Here is a 24865-nt window from a genome sequence, read left to right as displayed (position 1 = left end):
AATTATTCTATTGTAGATTTTAAAAATTTTTAAAATGACATCGAGTTTTACAATCCAAGAGATTAAACCATTTTTATTTACAAAAAGCGGTCTAGGCATATAATCGTTATTTGAGATATCCAAACATGTTGCGAAAATTATTTTTTGTGAAAAATATAGAACTATTTTTATAACTTAAAAGTAAAGTCATATTTTTGTAGATTTTGAAGTGGTCATTATTTTTAAGACAGATTTGTAGATACAGGTCAACCACAGACCACGAGAACGGCAATTCGAGTAGAGGCAATCTTGGATACAGTGGACAACCACCCTGAACGAATCACGCGATCAATAGCTCGTGAGTAAGGGGTCCACCATACGACGACTGCATGAGGAAAAGTTACACCCTTACCACCTCCAGCGGGTCCAGGCCTTACAGACAACTGATTTTCCATAAGGTGCAACATTTGCACGTTGGTTCTTGCAACAGAGCATACTGCAGCCCCAGTTTGTAGCATCTGTCCTGTTCATGGATAAAGTTACATTCACGTGTGAAGGCGTATTTAATATGCACAACAATGTATGGGCTGCAGTAAATCCACATGAGTGGTAGCTAGCAAAGATTCTCCGTGAATGTGTGGGCAGGAATGATCCACGATCACTTAATTGGGCCGTATCTGTTACCAAACCACCTACATGGTCAAAAGTACCTTATCTTCCTCCAGCAGGTGTTGTCTGTTTTACTGCAACATGTACCAGCAAATGTTCGAGGCATCATGTGATTCCAACACGACGGAGCACCAGCTCATTTTTCCAGGAATGTACAAAACTACCTGGATAGTGTCTTTCTGAACAGATAGATTGACCGTGGGGGATCAGTCTCTTGGCCTCCCAGATCTCCTGATTTGTCCTGCTTAGATTTTTTTCTCAGGGAACAGCTAAAAGGTGTCGTGTACGAGACGCCCTTCGCGTCACCGGAAGACCCTGTCGCCCGAATTAGCGCTGGAGTTGCAGACGTTCGTGATATGCCAGGAATATTCCAACGTGTGCGATATACAATGCATCGCCGATATGAAGCCTGTATTGCAACTGTCGGTCCCTTATTTGAGCATTTGTTATAAATAAAGGTTCTTTGTCTTCATATTGTTGTTCTCGGTTCTCCATTTCTACGAAGCAAGAGCCCTCTCGCTGCCCAACATTTGCCTTCCAACCCCACATTACATAGTGAAAGTTGTTTATTTTGCGAGTTCTATCACCCCTTATAGTATGGACCATTAGTGCAATACCCTGTATATATATAGAGAGAGAGAGAGAAAGAGAGAATGAGAGAGAGAGAAATTGATAGATTAATATAAATATAGATAGATAGATTCTAATTATGACATTTTAAGGTTGTTTTAGTCATTTTGTTCTATAAAATTTTTTATGGACTATTTTTTTAAAATTTGTCTTTGAATCCAGTCGGATATTTTAATAAACAATTGATTTCTAAATTTGAAAATTTGATGGTGCATCTTTTTATAAAGAAAATAGATAACTTGTTTCTTTATTTTTATAGTTAAAACATTTTTTATCTATAATGGAGAATTTGCAACAATAATTTTCGATTAACAAAACTTTTTACTATATATTATTACATATTTTTATTATATTTCATTAGTAATTTGCTTACAAGTTGCAATGAAATAAAACAAAAAAAAATTCTTTTGTGTCTTTTTTTTTTAATTTTTTTTAGTTTTTTTAAATTTAAAATATGACGTGTGTATAGTTTATTTTTAACTCTTTTCTCAGTTGCAAAAGTAATTTCTTTGAAAAATTTTGGTTTGTCCCTTTGTTTCGTTTTTGCCTACGTATTAGAGTTCGAACATTCTAGACGTTGAAGTATCTCAATCATTTTTCTTGACGGTAGCGCTGAGTAATGTATGTGTTCCGATGCATTTTTGTTTGTTTAAAATATGACATGTACATTTTTAATTTTGCTGTGCAATTCTTTGTTAAAGAAGTATTTTGTTATGGAAATCTGTAAAGTGTTCTTATTCCCTTTCAGATCAAAAGAGCTGATACAGAAAGCTATCTTAGACAATGACTTTATGAAAAATTTAGAAACTATTCAAATTAAAGAAATCACAGACTGTATGTGTCCTGTAGAATATGCCAAAGACAGCTTAATCATCAAAGAAGGGGACTATGGATCTGTTGTGTACGTCATGGAAGGTTGGTAATTTTTAAATTATTTTTGTGGTCTGAAAATTTTTTGAAATTAAATCACGTTAAAATTTTGTTGTGATGTAAAATTTTACCGCATTTAGTGAACAAATTTTAACAATTACTCTTTTGCTTCAGTTTTATTATTTATTAGCCATATCTCCCTATGAATAATGGGATATTAATATATTAAACTTCATTTGATGTTCATGATTCCCTCATCTTAAACTTAATTTGATGCCAATGATTCCCTCGTTAAAGTATGTTTAAGTATCAAATTGTGACAGACATGAAAGTTGTGTTATTTTAATAGCTTCGTACCTGCTGTGTTTATTGTGTTTGAGAACTTTCCTAAAGGAGTCGAATCCTATGATTTCATAATGCCATTAAATCCTTGAGTATCTGGGTAGCATGTTTCGAATTGCGCGTTGTTTTATGTGGTATTATAATACATATTTCTTTTTACTTTCAGAGGGAAAAGTGGAAGTTTCGAAAGAGGGAAAGTTCTTGTGCAATATGGGTCCGGGAAAAGTTTTTGGAGAATTAGCAATACTTTATAATTGCACGAGGACTGCTACAGTGAAAGGTAAATCTTTACATTTCCAATTTAAGACAATTTTCTTTCAGCGCTGATATGAATATGTATGGAAATAATAGAGGCTGTTGAGAATTTAAGATATGATAATGAATCTATTTAAACGTTCATTGTGTAGTAAAATGCAATTTACAATCATTATTATAAACAGAATATCAAAAAAGATAGTTGTAAGTTTATCGGCATTTAAAAAATCGAAAAAAAAATTTAAATAATTTTCTTATGGTGTTTTCTTTTAAAGTAATATGTGAATTGTTTAGCTCCCAAAATTCAAATTATTTATTATTATTATAATTGAAATTATTTCAAAAATATTTAATTGAAATTGCTTGTTATTGGCACACACACAATAGCTCCTTGTTTAAAGAATATATTTAAGTAACCCTAATTATTGTATAAAATATTCTATTCTAAATTATAAGATGAAGCTATTGTCAAATGACAATATTATGCATCATTGGGCATTATGTCGAATACTATTAATAAACTCAATTTAAGATATTGATAATTAATAATTAAGATAAATATCATTAATCAACTTAGTTATTAATTATCAATTTGTTTCAGAAAAATCAATGTATCTGTTTTTGTGTAGAGAAGATATATAGAGTCAGAAGATATATGAGTTGTTATATAGAGTCAGTTTTTGTCTTCAAATGAAATGCATCTTAATGTAACTGATTCATTAAATAATTATGGCAAACAAGCATAATAAATATGAGAAAACCCTGCAAGTGGCATGTCTGCCTTTTCTTTATTATTAGATTTTTAAATTTTGTATTACGCATATGATTTTAATTAAAAATATTTAACTATTTAATTTATTTCATTGATTTCAAAAGACGCTGTTTGCAATTTAAGAGTTTGTTTTTTAAATTTAAATTAATTAATTAAATTTTATTGCGATTGAAATGAAGCTCTTGCTACTTTTGTGCGGTACTGTGTGTAATTAAATTATGCACTCACAAATTAATCGATAAGGCTTAAATTCTGGATGTTCTGTTTTATTTTCATTTTATTATATTTGTTAAATAACAGTACTAGGTGCTAGATTTTTTTCGTAATTTTTAAATTATATCGATGTAAATATTGATAGCAAAAATAATGAACGTAATTTATTCACGGTTTTGTAATTTGTTTTAAAATTAAATTCCGGAGGTGATAATGAATATGTATTGTAAAAAAAGTATTGAAGAACGTAATATCAAATCAATTATGTGATTTACAGAATCTTATTGAAAAAAGTTAGATTTTTTTTTCAAATTAATTAATTAATTATAAGTGCTACCTGTATCCTTGCAGTAATTATTTTTAGCTAAAATATTTTTTAATATTATATGATACTACTAACACTCTTAATTCGTCTCTTTATATATTTTGTTGTAGTTATTCTGTTACTAAAGCTTAAAGCTGTCACAACGTTTTTAAAATGCTACTTTAAAAGAATTTAAAGACTGAGCGATGCAAATAATATTAAAATTTCTTTAAAAGATTAGGCGAAGTCGCAAGAGTTAAGAATCATGGAACTTAATAAATATTAAGATCTTGGTCCCCAAGGTAAACTTTGTGGAATAAATATGAAATTATAAAGATATTTTCTGCTTTTTAACTAGCTGTAATGGACTGTAAGCTGTGGGCGATAGAGCGACAATGTTTCCAAACAATTATGATGCGGACGGGATTAGTCCGTCAAGCTGAATACACCAATTTCTTAAAAAGGTAAGCTTATTTTATAGCTTTTATTTAATTTTTAGTAAAAACAGATATTATCCTTATAAGTAGAGATTCAAAACGACTGTATTGATAAGTATATGAGTGAATATTTTATTATCATTGTAATTTGTGAAATGTTATTTATATTTCCTTGATGTGTTTTAATTTTTCATTTTGAGTATAACTATACATGAAAAGAAAAATGTAAATAAAAGAGAACGAATTCATAAATATTCAGTTTTAAACATTTTTTGAAAAATAATCATAATCATAATGAATGAAAAATAATCATGAATTTGGAAAATAATCAATCAATAGTTTCAACAAATTTCTTCGCTAAAATGTTTAAATTTCGTAATTTGTGTCTCATCTTAGTTATTTATGCAAATCGAGAAAGGCAGTTCCATACCAGTATATGTTGATTATACAAATGATGAAAACTTTGTAAAATGGTTTATAGTTTTGAATGCAAAAGGTAGCCTTGAAAAATGACATATTTATAAATTAATCAATGATTTCATTAAATGTCTTCAATAAAGTTTTAAATTTCATAATTCGTGTCTCATATTAGTTATTATCTCATATTACTCCTTAAGAAAAATAAAAAAATGGCATGTTTTCCAGACTAGTACATGCTTATTATGAAAGGAAAGGATGAAAACACTGTAAAATGGTTTATAGTTTGAATGTTAAAATTAGCTTCAGATCTGAATATAATATTTGCACTTTTTCCATGAATTGAAAAAAATTATTTGAAGAATTTTCCAAAATGGCTGTCATACAACCCCAATGTTAAGTCCATAGTGTTTAAAAAAATCTTCTGTCTTATTTTGAAGGCGCTTGGATTTGAAAAATATCTTTGGAAGTGATTAGATACGGTAAGGCTTTATCTAAACTTTATGTTTCATTTTATTTCTTGGTACTGGTAGTGTCAGTGAAATGCAAAATTAAGGCTTTCAGATCTTTTTCAAGATCATGAATTCAGTTTTGCTATTCTTAGATCTCCAGAGAAATCCTTGAAAATATAAAAAATGAAATAAAGTATTCACAAAGTCCTTCAGTTTCTATTTGCTATCCTTGGATTTGTAATATTCCATGCAAATACAAAATGGGACCAAGAAACTATTTGTTATTTTTGCTATTCAAAATTCAGCAAAATCCTTTACATGTATCGAAAATTTGCTAAAAATTATGCAAAGTACATTAGAGCTAGTAAACCTGAAATAAAAAAATCAGAATAAGATTAATAGCCTTCTGTCTTATTTTGTCAATTCGTATTTTTTCAAAAATGGTAGATAATATCATTGAGCAAAATGATCTTTTAGGAAATTTATTTTCATAGTTGGTACAGTTAGAGAATTTAAAATATATAAAATATGGTCTAAAGGGTTTTATAAAATTCTTATGTTTCATTTTGCTAGTGTTTGAATCTGCAAAAGCCATTGAGAATGCTGAGAAATATTAAAAGCTTTGCTTATTCCTAAAATTTCATTTGACCTGCAATTCTTGGACTTGGAAGAGTCGCTGAAAATGCAAAATAACATTTTTCAAGTCTTAATAAAGACATTGAAGTTAATTTTGCTAATTCTTGACCCCAGATCAGTCCTTGAAAGTGTGGAAAATGAAATAGGATCTTCGCAAAGTTTATAAATTTCTTTTTGCGTTTCAGTGGCTGCAGTATTCTTGCACAAGCGAACGAAACATTAGGATTTAAATGGCTCGCATATATTGTACAATATTGTGTACTATTAAACATTATTTACAATATTGTATAATATTGTTGAATATTGTATAAATAATATCGTACAATATTGTGCACCATGTTGTGCAACCGGTTATACTTCACATTTTGCAGACACAAAATCCTTTAAAATAACAAAAAAAAAATCTAAATTTTATTTAAAAAATTAAATATTTAGATTACCTTTAAAAAATACCAGAAGAATTCTTGAAAATCCGGAATAAAATGAAATAGTTAAGTACTTTGATTTTTATATTTTTATGCTAAAGCTAGGTTACAGAAAAATTTCTTGAAAAGCTAAAACGTGCTTTAGGCCAATGAAATTATTTAATTCCTTTTTGTTGATTCGAAACTCTGGAAAATTCATTGCTTTGAAGAAAAAGCAGATAAATTGCTGTACAGTACTTACATCTCATTTTGATAATTTCTATTTCTTGAAATTTTCCATTTAAATACAAAAATAATCCAGACTTTTCAAAGACGACTTTAATTTCTTTGCCATCGTTATTTCTTTTGAAATGTAAAAGCTAATTTTTGAATAAGAATAGCATTTTCGTTCTCATTTATCTTTTCGAAAATGTCTGAAGGATACAAAGCTCAAGAAATTTGTGCTACTCGAGATTCAACTTTCAATGCTTTAAATTAAGTGAACAATAATTTTAAACTCTGAGCTAAATGTAGATGCTTCTTTCCAAGATTGTCCTAAAAAGTGCGAAAAATGGCTTTGGCCTTTGGGAAGTCCATGAGTTTCATTTTGCTTATTTAGGTAATCTTGGCCGAGGTTTTTTTGCTGTATCGGGACAAACCATGCTAATCCCCTGATTATACTATAAATAACCAAGGTCTTCATTAAATCTGTGCTTTCTTTGCTGATCCATAGCTCTGAGGGAGACCGTGAAGATGCGAAGCATGACCGGGGTCCTTTTCAAGTTCCTTGAGTTTCATTTTGCTAATTCAGGTCCCCTTGGGCCATATCTGTCAACTCCTTAATGTTTTCGTGTTTTATTAAATTATTTTTGAAGTTAAAAAATTTTGAAACTCTTTTTCCAACAACATCGAAGATACTTAAGTATTTGACTAATACAAACAGTTTTTAATAATTAGATTTGATAAACCTAATTAATTACAATTTCATAAATGTATTGTTTGACAACGGATTCTAAAACCCCCCGCGCTTTTGTGCATGTGTTAGAATGAATTTAATTCGTCAAAATAGGGGGGAAAGGAAAGATGAAAGGAGGCGATGCTTACAATTAACAATAAGGTGAATTCAAATTATTCGTCGACTGAATTAAAATAAAATAATACGGTTAGAAACAATAAGGTACTCACATACACGTAAAAAAATAACTGAACGAAAAAGTATCTAATAGGCCGAAAATCAAGGTCAAAGAATGACGAAGAATACCGGAAATGCGCTCATTCCTCCACGTCTCACCCCTCAATGAAATTCAGTCGTCGAAAAGTGGTCATCTTAGCAGACTGAAGCGAACAGTATTTATTAATTTCATGAAAGTAATTTTTTGAAATCTGAAAAACCTAATTAAAAGCATTTTGTGGATATATTATGGAAAAAGTGTCCTCAAAAATTTGTAGATATAATTCTTATAGAAGTTGCTAATAATTCATAGATAATTGCATTTTTTTTTGTCAGAACATAAAGTGCTCATTAATTTTTCTTCTTAATGGTAAAAGGAAATGAAAGGACATAAAAATTATGTAGCTATAATGTATGTATATATATATATATATATAATATTATAGCTGTATAAATGGATAACAAAAATATATAATATATATAACTAATGAATATAAACTTAATTCAAAGAAAAGGTAGGTTTAGGGAAATTCTAAAAGACATTTTTACAATATCGAAAGATATAACAAAGTCTGGAAATAACTTTTTCATTTTAAAAAATACTAATCAGTTTCAAAATGTCCAATGTCGTAAAACATTGAACGATTTAAATAATAATTTAGATATTTCCTTCGGTTAATTTATTCGCTATTTCCTTTTTCATCTAAAAATTTTAAATATATTATGCCATAATCTTATACAATCCCCCCCCCCCATTACAAAAAAATAGCTCAAATTTTTGCTTAAAAGTTTATCATAATTCTTCGAATTTCCTAAAAGAAAAAAAAAATAGATCGTATTAAAGAAATTTAGATTAGTTGTCAGGTATGTCTTTGATAATGCAAAAGAACAGCCAGTGTCTTATGTCTAGTCCTTGTGTTTTAATTAGATAATTCAGGCCAAGCTGGTAAAGTCCTTGAAGATGCAAAATAAGGTCAGAGTTTGTTTAAAATTATTGTGTTTTGATTTCATTTTTCTTCGGCGCAAAACAACTAGAAAATAGCTACCAAAATGGTCAAACCAAAATAATTTAAAATAAGATAGTAAATATTGGTACAAAATATATTGATTATTTTCTCGAAATCCTTTTTCATTTTTCGAATGTTCTGCCCAGGAAAGTTTTTGAAATATTATTATAAAGCCATTGTTTGGAAAATTCCTTGAATTTTATTTAAACAATTCATGGTTTTCTATAAATGCCACGAGAATATAAAAAATGATATTTCTTGCAAATTTTAAATGATTACATAATTGCTGAATAGTATTTAGGAAAATATGGGAAATAAAAGAACAAATTAAAGGGAATATTTCTTCTATTATGCATATAAAATTGGGTGTTTAAGAATTGCTCAGTACGCTTTAATAAAAGTTCCTACGAATAGTTTTTTATATGTAACCGGAAAAGTAAATGAAAATCTGAAGAGTAATAAATGAATTTGAGAACTTTTAACAAAAGGTTAATTAAAAGTAACCACTCAGAAATATGTAGTCCAATGAAGCATAGTTTTGACAACAAAACAAAATGAAACGTTCAATCATTCTGTTATTAGATGAACATATTGAAATTACTTTAATTCCAATCAAGAAATATGAAGATCCATGAGCATGTTCGATCTAATTTTGCTTGTCTTGATTCAGAGATTTATCTGAGCTAAAAGTATCCTGAATCCACCATCGAAGACTGGAAACAAGTAGAACAGCGTTTTTACGCCGCCGCTATGATAGAGGCTGAAATGATCTCGGAACTGCAAGAGAATTTGTTCTTATGTTCATGAAGATATATAGTAATTTGGCTGATATTATATATAAGACATACGACATTCTCAACTATATGGATATCGGCCATTCAAAGATGGACGATTTTTCAACAATGTAATGGAAATCTGATGACCATATAAATTTTTTCATATTCTTTCTATCATAATGGTAGGAATTGTCTATTCCAATTCCCTATCTCGAAGATTTATATATTGTTCGCTTGAGGAGCATCTGTTGGCACTCGTGTAATAGAGAGGACTCTTAGTACTATCATGAATCTCATTTAGTATTCTTAAGTATTATAGAAACATAGTGCTCATATAATACACAGATAGAACATGTTTAGAAACCTGTAACAGTTTTACCATCAACTATTGGAAGCAAGGATGAAAAAATTGACAAGGGGACAAGCAAAAGGAAGAAGTGAATCTCGATTCCATTTCCATCATAGAAGACTGAAGCTCCGCCTAGAAGATCCGTGAGTAAAACTTACAGATATTAAATATCAAGTATTCTCTTGCAATATGTATTATATTGCTTCATCTGTGGCGATTAGATTTAATTCATGAAAATTCTGTGACAGTGTTACCATCTATCTTACCAGTAATCCGTGACAGTATTACCACCTATCTTACCAATAATCCGTGACACTGTTACCATCTTTCATACCAATAATCTGTGATAGTATTACCATCTGTCTTGCTTTTAATCTGTGACAGTATTACCATCAACTATTGGAAGCAAGGATGAAAAAAATTGACAAGGAGAGAAACAATATGAAGAAGTGAATCTCGATTCTATTTCCGTCATAGAAGACTGAAGATTCACGTGGAAGATGTGAGTAAAACTTACAGATATTAAGTATCAAGTATTCCGTTGCAGTATGTATTGTATTGCTTCATCTGTGATGATTAGATTTAATTCATGAAAATTCTGTGACAGTGTTACCATTTCTCTTACCAGTAATCCGTGACAGTATTAACATCTATCTTACCAGTAATTCGTGACAATATTACCATCTTTCTTACGAATAATCTGTGATAGTATTACCATCTGTCTTGCTTTTAATCTGTGACAGTATTACCATCTACTATTGGAAGCATGGGTGAATGCAAAATTGACAAGAAAAGCAAAATGAAGAAATGAATATTCCCTTTGATTACTGAAGATTTATGTGGAAGATGTGAGTAAAACTTAAGAAAATTAAATACCAAGTATTCCGTTGCAGTATGTATTCTTTAACTTTATCAGTGACAAAATGATTTATGAAAATTTGAAGTCAGAAACATGATTTTGTGAAATTGAAAGAAGACATTGCATTGATGAGAATGTTAACACACTTTTTCAGATCTCTCTTTAAGTTGCTTGATGTACATATACATAATACATTGAATGCTTTGGGTAATATATGTCATTATATGGTGTAAACCACATATTTTATACATATGATATTAAAAGTATTTAATAGTTTAATAATTCACATGTATTAAATAGGCAGATTCTTATATATGATTTTGTTTCTCTTCTTCTAGTGTGCCAACTTTCAGAAATCTTTCAGAAGATGTCCTAATTAAAATAGCTGACGTTCTAGAAGAGGTATATTTTCATGTTTTGATTTTATTCATTAAAGTACTAAATTAAATAATTCATTATCAGAACTTTCAGGTTCTAATTCGTTGTATAATCAGTCCATGTATATGGGTTTTAATCAGTTAAATGTTTGGACCTCTTCGGGAAATACTAATTCGGGAAATACTAAATTATGTCGCAAAAATTTAACGATGACTCGTCAAACACAGAGTATGTGTAATATGAAATTATGTTGTAATGAAATGATTTTTATTTTTTATTTCAATAATCGCATTTATTTATTTACTTAAACGAACAAAAAGAAGCACAAAAAATTATTTTATTATTTTAATTTGCTGTTAAAGAATGCTTTTGAGCAAAGCATGGTCTTATAATAATCCTTGATTTGTTCCCTTGATTTCGACGTGGCCTCAAAATATTTTAAACATCTTAAAATTTTTGAGTATGTTTGAGTTTTGACTAAAATTGTAATTATGCCACTCCTTATTACTCCTGACGAATAAACTTGTCATAACGCAAAATGTTGTATTTTTCCCAAATGTTGTATTTTTCAAAGACAGTTAACTGGTTAACTTTTTAACACTGTGCCACATGTCCATTCCTAAAGCTCATGTGGCCACAATTACAGTTATTTCATTTATAATATATTAGAAAAAATCTTATTAACAATAACAAAAATACATAAAAGATTTCATTTAAAAGTCAAGGTAAGAGAAAAAAAATTGTAAAACAAGGAAGATAACATGAAATCTTTCTGGCTGATTTAGACTATTTAAAGAATTTATTTACTTTTCTTTCCTTTTTACTTTATTGTTATTATTACTGTTAGATTATCATTATTATGAAAATGTGCGTATCTTAGCTCGATTATTATAAAACATTAGCTCTTAATTGTTATTACGTAAACTTATAGAATAATGCCCTAAATGCATTTTATTGTCTTTTTTAAAAAAAGTTCTTTTTATTGATGATGTCGCGTCCACGTTACCACGGAGAGGGGTTGCAGTAGCTTCTGAGGGCACATTCACGCACCTCACAGATAGAGCACAAATGAAAAACAACCATGCCTGAACCGGACTCGAACCCAGGACGCCCAGATCACGAGGAAGACGCGCTACCCCTATGCCAGGACGCCGGCGTTCTTTTTATTTAAAAACATATTTATCCTACACCTGGTGACTAGAAGATGCAGAATTACAATGAAAGGATTATCAGCATTATCATGTGTTTTTTTTTTTTTTTCAAAATAAATAACCAATTATTGTTTTTATCAATTGTCTATTTCTCCAGTTTTTCGATTATAAAATTAGTGAAGGACATGACTTATGAAAGATGCCTAATTTCCCCAAAATTACCTTAGAATGGGAAAAACTAAAATTTCAATTTAATCAAAAGTTTTAAAGTAATAAGAAATGTATTTTTAGGCAGTATACAACGAAGGGGATTATATTGTCCGTCAAGGAGCTAGAGGAGATACATTTTTCATCATTAGTAAAGGAAAGGTAAGAAATTTGCTGTCGTATTTTATTAAACTCTTTTGAACATTTCTTTATTTGATTTTTTTAAAATTATGTTTGAATTTTGTAGGTAAAAGTGACTATGAGATCGACTGAAATCGACGAAGAAAAATTCATTCGATACCTCCAAAGGGGCGATTTCTTTGGAGAAAAGGCTCTTCAAGGGTAATTTTGTTATTTTTTTTTTAAATTTCTGCCTTTATTTCTTTTATTAATCGTAATTTTTGAAATAAAAGAATTAAACATTTGTCATAAACAAAACTTTTCAAATTTTCCGATTCTGTATGCTTAATCATATTATTTTGTCATTCTGTTTTTTGAATAACAAAACACACGAAATGACGGTGTAATTCACTAAGAATTTATTACTTCATGTATTTTTTTAAAGCATGTAATAAAGTTTAACAATTAGTGAATTATTTGCTCATGAATTTAAAATAATAACTTTTGTATATACTGCTTTCATGGCATGCTGAATTCATCAAAATTATTTTTAAAAAAATAATTCCGTGTTTATTTATTTCTCAATTTTGAGTCCACTAGGCCAAAGAAATTTTTCAGACTTTTTTTATAATAATAATATTTATTTTAGATGTTAACTTATGTCTGAAAACTTTAAAAACTAATTTTTAATATGACTTAAGTTTACTGAAATCCATTGCCGTCTTTGAAATTTTATAATAATTATTATTGCCGCATTGAAGAGAGGCGGTCGACTCTCAATGGCCGAATGATCATACACTGATCTCATAATCAAGAGATTGAGAGTTCGAATCCCGATAGAGACAATGCGATTCACAGTTTGTGTAAATATTTAATTTCTTGATTTTATGTTTCCCTTTATTTCATGTTCCAGAAGATTCTGGACATTTCTTTAGTTTACCAGACAAGTGTTCTGGACTTTTCTTACTGTCTCCAGAAGAGTATTCTGGAACTTTCCCTGCTAGTATAAAAGCAGAAGATTTGTCAGTCACTGTGTTTTCAGTTCAGAGTTGAGTTAATAAATTGGTTTAGCTCTACTTCTTGTGTGTGTGTGTGTGTGTGTGTGTGTGTGTGTGTGTGTGTGTGTGTGTGTGTGTGTGTGTGTGTGTGTGTGTGTGTGTGTGTGTGTGTGTGTGTGTGTGTGTGTGTGTGTCATTGAGTTTCGCACTAAAGAACCTACGTGACATTATTATTTTATTCATTTCAAAATCAAAACGGAAACAAAGCGTCTAGAATGCAGCATCTAGTGAAGTTCTTTAATTTGAGAAAAATAAACTGTTCATTTCTGAATTCTTTTTTTTCAGGAACAATAATTGAGATCATTTTGAATACTTCAGATTTAATTTATTATTGAATGAGGATTTGATGCTTATCTTATATCTAAAATATTTCAAGCATATCGCTACAATAATGGCATATATCTAATGGCTTTTAGTTCTCGTAAATCGTATGCTATATTATTTATTTAATTATTGCTTCTCACTAAGTGTAACATTTCTTTAAAGAGCCAGAAGCCGTAAAAAACGAACCAAAAATTGTTATACATTTATTCTATTTTAAATTTCTTCATGCAGGAATTGTTATAATTTATTCTACTTACTAGGATCATATCAAAAAAATTTTAAAATTTGAGTCACTTAGTGATGGAAATTATTGTATTTATAAGGATTTACGATTTGATTTTTTTTAAATTCTGTGTTTCTTTCTCAGGGAAGACGTAAGGACTGCAAACATAATTGCCGATGATCCAGATGGAGTTACATGCTTAGTCATTGATAGAGAGTAAGTTGAATTAAAATGCGACCATTTTTTCAATTTTTTTAATGCTTTTATATTTTGAGATCTTATATCATTGACAATAATTTTATATATATTAAATGCTATGATTTGAATCTTTGTTGGATATTGTCATGAATACTTTTTTCATCTGAAAAAAAATATGTTAGAACGAACGTCCAGTCTAAAGACTAACGCCCCTGGTTGTGGTAATGTTTCTATACCTTGATAGTGATAATGCGCATTATTACGATCAAGGTACACAAAATTGGCACTTATTTATTATTTTTGCACTTATCTGCTTTTCAAAAGTTACTTCTAAAACTGATAATTCATCGAAAAACTGTTTGAGAATGCCGTTCCTGTCACTTTATAAAACGGAAAGATTATTATTAACTAGCTTTTTACCCGCGACTTCGTACGCGTGGAAATAGATTAGAATTTATAGCATCAATGGCTTTATCTTTTGTTACTCCTGCGCATGCGTGAATTCTCAACACCAATTGGGGCAACACAAATATATGAATTTTCTACGCCAGTTGGGGTAACGCAATATAGATTATAAATTTTTAATTTTCTTCATTCTCTTTTATTTTAATTCAAAAGTACTTCAAAATGAATCCGAAAGATCGATTAATTAACAATGTTTAATTTTAAATGTATCGAACACTAAGAAAATAAACAGAATCATTTGAAATGATAGTCAAAATCATGTTAAGCCTGATCTCATTGGCCTTGGGAAAAAACAAAAAATCTGTAGCTTTACTCATTTGGCGATATTTGCCAAATTTTCGTCGTGAAAGTTAGTTCTTAATTAATAAACAATTAACCACTCAATTAAACGGAATAAATAGTAGCCTATGTCCTATTCCATACTATAATCTATCTCTCAGTTAAATTTCATCCAATTCTGTTCTGCCGTTCTGGCGTGATTGACTAACAAACATCCATCCATCCATCCATCCAAACTTTAACATTTATAATAGTAGTATAGATGAATATGAAACACCTAACTGCATGTTAATTATCTGTTGCTATTATCTTGTTAATTACTTGTTGAATAATTTTTTTTTATAATTTTCCATTTATTTTACACTCTCCAATAAATTCTACAGTTTTATTGGGATTAATTTTTTTATCAGTGTTGATATGAGACAGAATTATACTGTTATCCATGACGCCAAATGGGGTTCCAGCATTTTGAATAGCGAAAAATGTTATGTATCCATCATTTCTCTAATTCATTAGTATTTGTAAGCGAATCTTATTAAAGAATTATCTTGAGATGAACCAAATAACAAAATATTGTATATTTTCCATTAAATATTAGAATTTTAAAATGTCTCAGTCGTGTTGGTATACGACAAAATATTACTACTGATGGTATTATTGCATTATTGTCTCGAAAAATTACTTCAAAATTTCACATTTGTGATTCATCAGTATTTTTTGTGTTCTAATAAAACTGAAAATTTGAGCTGACTCTTCTGACTTATGAAGAAATGAATTCATTAGTCTTTGCAAACAGGTTTCGCTAGAAAAATTATCTTGAGATAAAACATTTCAATAAAATTTGTGTATTTTCCAGAAAATGTTCTATACTAGAATTTTAAAATTAAGTATCTATGTTGATATGAGGCAGAATATTTTATAGCTGAAATTATTGTTATTTATTCTCAGCTGATTATTTTTTAGCTACGTTTTCTTATTTATTTGTCGGTTTGAGAAGTTAAACAAAAAATTTTTCATGTGAATAATTCGAAAAATAATAGAATCAGGGAAGGAAAACAGCAATGTAAAATGTTTTCGCAAAAATAAAACTTTTCTAAAAAAAGTATTTTATTAATATTATTATAATTATTTTATTTTTTTCACTAACATTTCGCTTTATTTCCTTTTTTTTTTAGCTATTTCAACAGACTGATTAGTAACATTAATGAAATTAGAGAAAAGAATTATGATGAAATACAACCTGTAAAGAGGAAGTAAGTATATTTCTATATTTATATATATTTTTTAATTTCAAGCAATTTTCATTCAGGAATTTGATACTAAATAATTATTTATTTTTAATCTTGCTGCATCAAAGGATATTAGGTAAAATAAAATTATACTGAATATTCTCTGATTTTTTAAAAAAATTAATCCAATTTTGTATTGTAATGAAATTTATTGAAGCGGTATTGACGTATTGACTATTGGATCGGTATCATTGACTTATTATAATTTTTTTTAATTTTAGAATTGATGATGATATATTAAAATTAAAGCTATCGGATTTACGAATTGTGACTACTCTTGGTGTTGGTGGCTTCGGACGTGTGGAATTGGTATGCATTATTTTAAAAACATTTTTCATATAAATCTGAAATCAAAGTATTTCAAAGTAGTCTGTAAGCACCAAAATCTAATATATATATATATATATCGTTCTCCTCATATTAAGCATTGTCAAATTTCTTACAAATAAACTTTATATTAAGATCTATTTTCTGGCTTGTATAATATTCTATGATCGTAATCTGAGGTACATAAAATAAAACAGTATATTATAAAAACGAATTGAAATTAAATGCAAGCAGTATATTAATTTCACTGTTCTCTAAATGCTACTATTTAAAAAATAATATACTGTATATATAAAGATTAACACCTTTTGAGAAATGTTGAGGGTAAACTAAAAATATAAAGAATTTAAAAATTGAAATGAGTTTGTATGATTCAAAAAGGGCTCAATGTCATTCAAATTGCAAGCGCCACAAATTAGATGCGAAAAAAAAATCAACGAAAGATTTCAAAAGATAAGTTTTAGCTGTATTATTTTAAATATTGGTTTTGTTTTGAAACTCAGTATTTTGTTACAAATATTATATATCTATTTAGATGATAAATGGCTAAGTGAAAAGAAAAAAATATTGCTCTATCATTTTGTCTTTTTCCAGTTATTTGAAATCTTGCCATACTAAAAAATTAGTTTAAATGGTTATAAATATTGGTTTTAAATAATTATAAAAATTTTCTCGCTTCCATTTTTAAGATGTAACATTTTAACTAAATTTAATGAATTTCGAAAAAATAACATTGAAAAATTTTCCTGCCACCGTTTTTAAGGTGTAATATTTTGACTAGATTTTATAACTTTTGGAAACTTAGTTCTCTTATTTAGTTTCTTTTCTTGTTAATTTAAGGCCACGCTGCTTGGCTCAATTCTTATCCTCTGTTGACGGCTGAAATATTACATCGTTCGCGATATAGCTTTCGCATTGATTCAGACGAGACATTAATGTAAAATATTAAGTTGAATCATATCAGAGTCGGGAGGATTTGTATTAGAGAAGTAGCGAATAAAAATCAAATTTGTGTTTCTGACTTTCGGTTGAAATTTGTTAATTATATAAAACAAAATTTAAAAAAAATACCTTCTTTAAGCAAATCTTCAAAGTTTATTTCACAAATCTTTACGCTAGTAAAATAATTTACCAGTGCGAGAAATCTTGGAAATGAAAATATATGTATTAAATTCAAGACGTTTAATTGTAGGTTCAAGTCGCCAACGATCCCACAAAGGCCTTTGCTTTGAAAATAATGAAAAAGGCCCAGATAGTAGAAACAAGACAACAGCAACATATTATGTCCGAAAAAAATATTATGGAAGAAGTTGACTGTGACTTTATTGTTAAGTAAGTGTTGATATTTACTTTCTTCTCTAGAAAGAAAATTCTGTTTAGCGTCATCCGATTCTCCTTTTTATTAACTAAAGTAATTAGATTTTTCTGAACTTGAATCTAAAAATGCTATCGAGTTCTATCAGGTTAAGTGGAATATTATAATTGCAATGTAAACTTGGATAAAATTTGGGGAAAAAAACATTTAAACAAAAATTTCATAAACAATGGAATGTTTAAATGTGCAAAATTAACACACCGATATGCTTTGAGAGAAACATAAGCAAAATATTATACTATTATTAATACCAAACAATTTCTTTTTTTTCAAACTGTATTATCCTCATTGAGGCCACGGTGGCCTGGTGGTAAGGTCTCGGCTGGTGAGCCGTAGTGTTTCAGGTTCGAGACCCGATTCCACCGAAGAACCATCGTGTAAGGGGGAGGGGCTCTGTTGCACGTTAAATCCGTCAAACCAAACGTCCTCACGCTGGTGTGGTGTGGAGAGGGGGTGCCAGCTCAGGTGTCGTCCTCGCCATATGACCGCGGTTCAAAATTACGAGGTCCGTCGCAAAATAGCCCTAGTGTTGCTTTACAACGGGACGTTAATATAACTAAACTAAACTAAATATTATCCTCATTTGTTATGAAGGTAACTTAATTTATTATACTATTAAAGATAAAACGGAAATAAGTAGGAAACTAAATTTTAAAAGTAAAAATTATGCTTTTTTTAATTCTTTTTAATATGAATAATTTTTATTTTTTTAAAAAATATGAAACGATTTGGAGTATTTTTCCAAACAGGGATAGAGATTCAACAATCAGCAATTTTAGAGCTTATGCGATGGGTCGCTTTAATTTAGAAGAACAGAAATTATTTAACTAAACTTGTAAATCTTTTTTATAATCTTCTGAATTTAATATTTTTGCTTTTATCTAAAAATCAGAACAATACAGCGCAAATAAGACAAACACATAAACTTCTAAACAAGGAGTGAAAAATTGGAAAGAAATCTATTTTCCGATACGGTCGCAGGCAATGCCAAGAGTTATTTGGTAAAATATAAAATAGAGCCATTTAACTGAATGCCATTTTACCTCTCGAGAATTGCTGTTTGTCATCCTGGCACCGACTGGTTTCTGGATGAATTCTGTACTAAAAACTCGATTATGCGAAAAGTTGGCAGTGTCTCAGCTAATCTAGGGCATACGACCACTTTCTTATAAACTGATGTTCATCATTTGTTGGTTACTGTATGTTAATGTAATTTCTTTTATTTAGGTTGTATCGCACGTTTAAGGACAAGAAATATCTGTATATGTTGATGGAAAGCTGTTTGGGTGGTGAATTGTGGACGATTCTTCGTGACAGGTACGTGATGCAAATATATTCAACGAAGTGTGATCTTTAAGCCGGATTTGGTTGTATTTTATTTTATTTATATTGCTTATACATAATTTGGTAATCATGATTCCCTCAAAAAGCGCTCTTAATCATCAAATTACTATTGATAATAGAATAATTTTATTTTAAAAGCCTTGCACCTATTCTGTGCGTGAACCTTCCAGCAAGTCCTGTGATTATATAATACAGGGTGTTTATAAAGTCCCGGACCCATTTTGATGTTTAATAACTCATAAAATAATAAAGATAGATTAAAATTAATAACATAAATGGTTAAATAGACTCAAAAAGTTTCATGACCCTTGTCAATGAACTTCCACGTGTGCCCCCTTCGTCGCACGGAGAATATCAAGTCGATAGTCCATTTCACGCCAGGTAGCGGCAAGCATGTCGGCATCCACAGAGACTATTGCGGTTGTAATTCTGGCTTTTAGGTCATCAATGTTAGACACTCTCCTCCTGAAAACGTTGTCTTTTACAAACCCCCAAAGGAAAAAGTCCAACGGCGTTTCTCTCAGTTCAAAAAAAGTTCAACGGCAATGTCTCTCTGACACGCTCAACATCAAAATCACTTGTGCAAGGACGTCCGGAACGTTTCTTATCTGCGATACTTCCAATTTCTAGAAAATTCTTTTTCCACCGCAAGATGCTGTTTTTGGATGGAGGATCTTTTTGGTAAATTCTTCTGAAATTTCTCTGTGCTTGCACTATCGATTTCGTTTCTATGAACCACCATAAAATCTGTGCTTTCTCTTGTGGTGTATGCATTCTCCTTAATATCCGCTCGAATAAAACATCACATACAAAAGTACTACATAGAACAAACACATCAAAAGTAAACATAACATTGCAATAGTTGACAAAAACAAAAGAGAGAAAAATGCAATTAATAAGCAGACAATATTTAGAAAAGTACAGATATTTAGACTGGAAAATGAAATTATCTGAAATTAATCACACGCGCAGACGATATTTACAAAAGTAAAAATATTCAAACCTGAAAAGGAAAATATATGAGTTATTCCATCAATAAATACCATAAGTTTGTTTATATCTTCATTATTTTATGAGTTATTAAACATCAAAATGGGTCCGGGACTTTATAAACACCCTGTATATATAACAGATATCTGTGCAGCTTTAACTATTTTTTTTTGTTAAATTTACAATAACAATATTGTTTACTAGCCGACTTTGGCGACCAGCTAGATCGAGAATTTTAGTTATGCTTAATTTCTAAAAAAGTCTACATATCTAGTCCATGGCTCCCTCAACAAAGTATTGCTAAATATCAAATTGTAATATACATAAAGGCGTATTTTTTTATAGTATGTTATTTAAATTATACCTATTCTAAATATTGCCGACATGAAATTTCGTAATAGAATCCTTTCCCATGATGTCGTAGTGCCTGTAAAAGCATTATTGAATGGCTAATCTATTTTTATAATATTTTATTTAATTGATACCTATTCTAAATATTGCCGACATGAACCTTCGTAATAGAAACCTTTCCCATGATGTCCTAGTGCCTGTAAAAGCATTGGTAATCTATTGGATGGGTAATCTATTTTTATAATATGTTATTTAATTGATACCTATTCTAAATATTCTCGACATGAACCTTCGTAATAGAATCTTTTCCCGTGATTTCATAGTGACTGTAAAAGCATTATTGAATAGGTAATCTATTTTTATAGTATGTTATTTAATTGATACCTATTATAAATATTGTCGACATGAACCTTCGTAATAGAATCCTTTTCTATGATTTCATAGTGTCTATAAAAGCATTAATGAATAGGTAATCTATTTTTATAGTATGTTATTTAATTGATACCTATTCTAAATATTGCCGACATGAACTATCATCATAGAAACCTTTCTCGTGATTTCATAGTGCCTGTAAAAGCATTATTGAATAGGTAATCTATTTTTATAGTATGTTATTTAATTGATACCTATTCTAAATATTGTCGACATGAACCTTCGTAATAGAATCTTTTCCCGTGATTTCATAGTGCCTGTAAAAGCATTAATGAATGGGTAATCTATTTTTATAGTATGTTATTTAATTGATACCTATTCTAAATATTGCCGACATGAACCTTCGTAATAGAAACCTTTCCCATGATGTCATAGTGCCTGTAAAATCATTATTGAATGGGTAATATATTTTTAATTGCACATTGCTTTTTACGGTACATAAACTCTGTTTTCTTAATCCTCAAGCAAACTACACGGATAATAAATAAAACATTTCTTCTTTAGTTCCCAACAATGGAAAAAATAAAATTAAATAATTAAATCTGTAGACATAATAAAAAATATTTTTGAAATTCATCATGGCAATGAAATGTATTGCTGTAAATCTACGTAAAAATGTATTTAAACTTCATTAGATTGGTGAAGAAGTCGTAGTGGCAACTAAACTAGTATCATTTTTGATCAAGATAATTTTTGAATGTTAAATGATTTAAAAATAATTTTATTATATAATATTTTTTTGAAGTTATTCTGGAATTAAGTTGGAATTTCACTTAACTTTTATTTAATTAAAAAAAATATAGAATGCATACATATCGATACATATTTTTACTTTACAAAGTATTCTGTACCAGATTTGATATTTTTATGTCAAATAGTCTGCTCTGTAGAAAGGCGACACACATACACATGCTTTCGCATTTATTATTCGTAGAGATAGATTATAAATATAAAAGCTGTGAATCTGCTTTTTATCTCTCATTCGTGCTGTGATATCGAGATTAGAAAATAAAAAATGTTAGAGTATTCTTCTTCAAGAACAACAAAAAAGATATCTTTCCAGCTCTGTCGATTTTATATTTTTACTTTATTTACTGTTTGTGGTGAGGGAAAAAGAAAGATCTCATTGGAGCTCTTCAAATCTTATTATTTTTGAGTTATTTATAGCTACCCAAAATATGTTTTGTTACAAATATTCAAAGGGCGCATCTAAAAAATAATTTTTTATTTTCTCTTTTTGAGACTACATAATATTTTTTGTGTGGTAAATTTCTGAATGAAACAACCGTACGGAATACCGCAGGTTATCTGAACATTTTTCTTATTGTATTTGCATATAAATGTCTCCTCGCCCATATGTAAAAAAACATCTATGAATATTAATATGTTGTTTCCGAATTCCAGGGGAAATTTTGACGACAACACTACACGTTTCTACACTGCTTGTGTTGTTGAGGCCTTTGCTTATTTGCACGCTAGGAATATAATCTATAGGGATTTAAAGCCTGAAAATATGATTCTGGACACGCAAGGATATGTAAAACTTGTAAGACAAGCTTCTATTTCTTCAAAATTTTGATCAAGATAGATAGTATGTGACATATAAGATAGAATGTGATAGTATTGAAACGTATGTGACTGTCGCTGTTAAATTTATATCTGAAAATTGTATTTTTCCCCCCTTCTAGGTAGATTTTGGTTTTGCCAAGAAGCTTCAAAACGGTCGTAAGACTTGGACGTTTTGCGGTACTCCAGAATACGTAGCTCCAGAAATTATATTAAATAGAGGCCACGATATTTCAGCAGATTATTGGTCTCTGGGAGTTTTAATGTTCGAGTTACTCACTGGAACGTAAGTTAAAATTGCAATTCTATTGTTAATTCACATTTTTTTTTATATTAAGAAATTTATAATACATGTTGAGTTTGAAAATAAACAAGTTATTTCTTAGGAACGGAACTTATTGGGGAAACCAAAATTTGATGATTTCGTAAAATAAATTTCCTCCAAAATAAAAACATCTGACAATTTTTTTGTAACATATTGCGTGCGGCGCTCAACGCGATCCCAGGGCCCGCACATTTTTGAACGCTCTAGAAGCATGCTTGGCAAGCAGTAGGATGCATATATGCACATTTTTAATTTGAATTTGGTATTATATTTACATAAAGTATTCTTAAATATTACTATATATTTTATACATGTATTTATTATATGATTTTTTGCATTTTAACTATTATTTATTTCACATACTTGAATAATGCTTTAGAGTGTGATTAGAGTATTTGATTATGCACATTCCCTTGTGTAATGGCGTTCGGCACGATTTGCAGCAGTATCTTGTTTTAAAACATAAAGAAGCACATACGAATTTTCTTGTGTTTCGAATCTCAGCTGTTACGGACCGCTCTCGAGTTTTCTCGTGTTGCGCGCCCTGTCTGTTATTGCTTCATAAATAACAGTCATGATGATTTTAGAATGTACAAGTTTGCCCAAAAATGTGTTGTCTCAGGCGTATGTCTTACAGATTTCATTGCGGTCCTAAATGTCTTAAATATTTGCCTCTGGTTGGTTATGTATCGATTTAGCAGAGAAAACATTAAAACGAGATATCTCGTGACAAATTCGGCCTGCTAAAAACGGGAAATCTCGTGACACGTACTCAATGTATTAACAGTGCCAAATATTATAAAAAGAAAGTTATATTTTTGAATAAATTGTCTTAATAATTGAACAATTATAGAGTGAAATAATTTAAAGAAATATCACATATTTTTATGGGAAAAAATATTCATTGAAAAAATGAATTATCTCGATAACTATGGAAAAAAAATTTGAAATCAGTTGTGAATTAATTATATTTCATGAAAAAAAAGTAGGTTATATATAATTAAGGTATATTACAAAACACAAATTATCCACTTACTTAATCCATTACACAAGTTATTATTTTTAACATAATTAAAATTTGTCATAATTATAATTATTTTTCTGAATAGTATATCTGAAAACATACTGCTTGTTTTTATTATATTTAACATAATAAGTATGACTTATTTTTAAACGACGCGTGAAGGATTAAAGATAAATGAATTGATTTTAATAATTTAAGAAATGAGCCGCCACTGATGAAAAAAAAACATATTTCACTCATCAAAATCAGTCAAAATTTATTAATCCTTTAAACTGTTATGCAAAATCTTCAGTGCAAACATTTGCGCAGTTGTGGCTTGCGAGCTTAGAAATAAACAAAACTTAGACGCTGTTTTAAAAATGTTGTTGCTTCTTTTTACTTTTTCTTACGCGAAGTATAAAGAAAGTACTGTAATTTGAGTAAGTAAAGAAATTTGAACTCGAGATTTTTCAAGAATTTCCTCGTTACATTTTTTTCTCTCAGTTTTAAAATTAAACTTTTTGCATTATGTCTATCTGTTTGTGAACACGATGGCTCAAAATCACTTTGAGCTAAACTGATGAAATTTATATCAAATTTTGAACGAAATCCATTTTGAGAAAATCTGTCTGTCTGGTTGTCCGAGATCAAGGGAACTCGATAACTACAAAATGTAAAAAGCTAATTTGAAGCAATTTGGTACATAGGTTCAGCATTCAAAATGTAGATTTTGAACCAAATCCGTTCAAAGGAATTGACCGTCTATCGGTCTGTATACTCATAAGTGCACTGACTTGAATCAATGAAATTCAGTAGATGATTTTTGTTACTATATCTGCAGTTCCAAATCAAATTTCTATTTCAGTCGTTTGGAAAAAAGACATCTAAAATACATATTTGCCCGATAGATTCATACAA

At 29.5% G+C, this 24865-nt stretch overlaps 1 protein-coding gene across 3 annotated transcripts in view; it reads left to right on the top strand.

The window, feature by feature from the left end:
- The window catches only part of LOC129972326 (cGMP-dependent protein kinase, isozyme 2 forms cD4/T1/T3A/T3B-like), a 123058-nt gene that overhangs the window by 90292 nt on the left and 7901 nt on the right, over positions 1 to 24865 (top strand). For all 3 annotated transcript variants that reach the window (XM_056086460.1, XM_056086538.1, XM_056086614.1), the window contains exons 2-14: positions 2027 to 2193; positions 2657 to 2770; positions 4393 to 4498; positions 10881 to 10944; positions 12363 to 12440; positions 12526 to 12620; positions 14148 to 14219; positions 16121 to 16198; positions 16456 to 16543; positions 17754 to 17893; positions 19164 to 19253; positions 22458 to 22599; positions 22742 to 22905. In XM_056086460.1, coding sequence (XP_055942435.1) covers positions 2027 to 2193; positions 2657 to 2770; positions 4393 to 4498; positions 10881 to 10944; positions 12363 to 12440; positions 12526 to 12620; positions 14148 to 14219; positions 16121 to 16198; positions 16456 to 16543; positions 17754 to 17893; positions 19164 to 19253; positions 22458 to 22599; positions 22742 to 22905 — 1398 coding nt within the window. The remainder of the gene's footprint in view (positions 1 to 2026; positions 2194 to 2656; positions 2771 to 4392; positions 4499 to 10880; positions 10945 to 12362; positions 12441 to 12525; positions 12621 to 14147; positions 14220 to 16120; positions 16199 to 16455; positions 16544 to 17753; positions 17894 to 19163; positions 19254 to 22457; positions 22600 to 22741; positions 22906 to 24865) is intronic.

Source organism: Argiope bruennichi, chromosome 1 (assembly GCF_947563725.1).
Source record: "Argiope bruennichi chromosome 1, qqArgBrue1.1, whole genome shotgun sequence".
Lineage (NCBI taxonomy): Eukaryota > Metazoa > Arthropoda > Arachnida > Araneae > Araneidae > Argiope > Argiope bruennichi.
The sequence above is the reverse complement of the archived record's forward strand: the minus strand, read 5'-3'. Positions and strand labels throughout refer to the sequence as shown.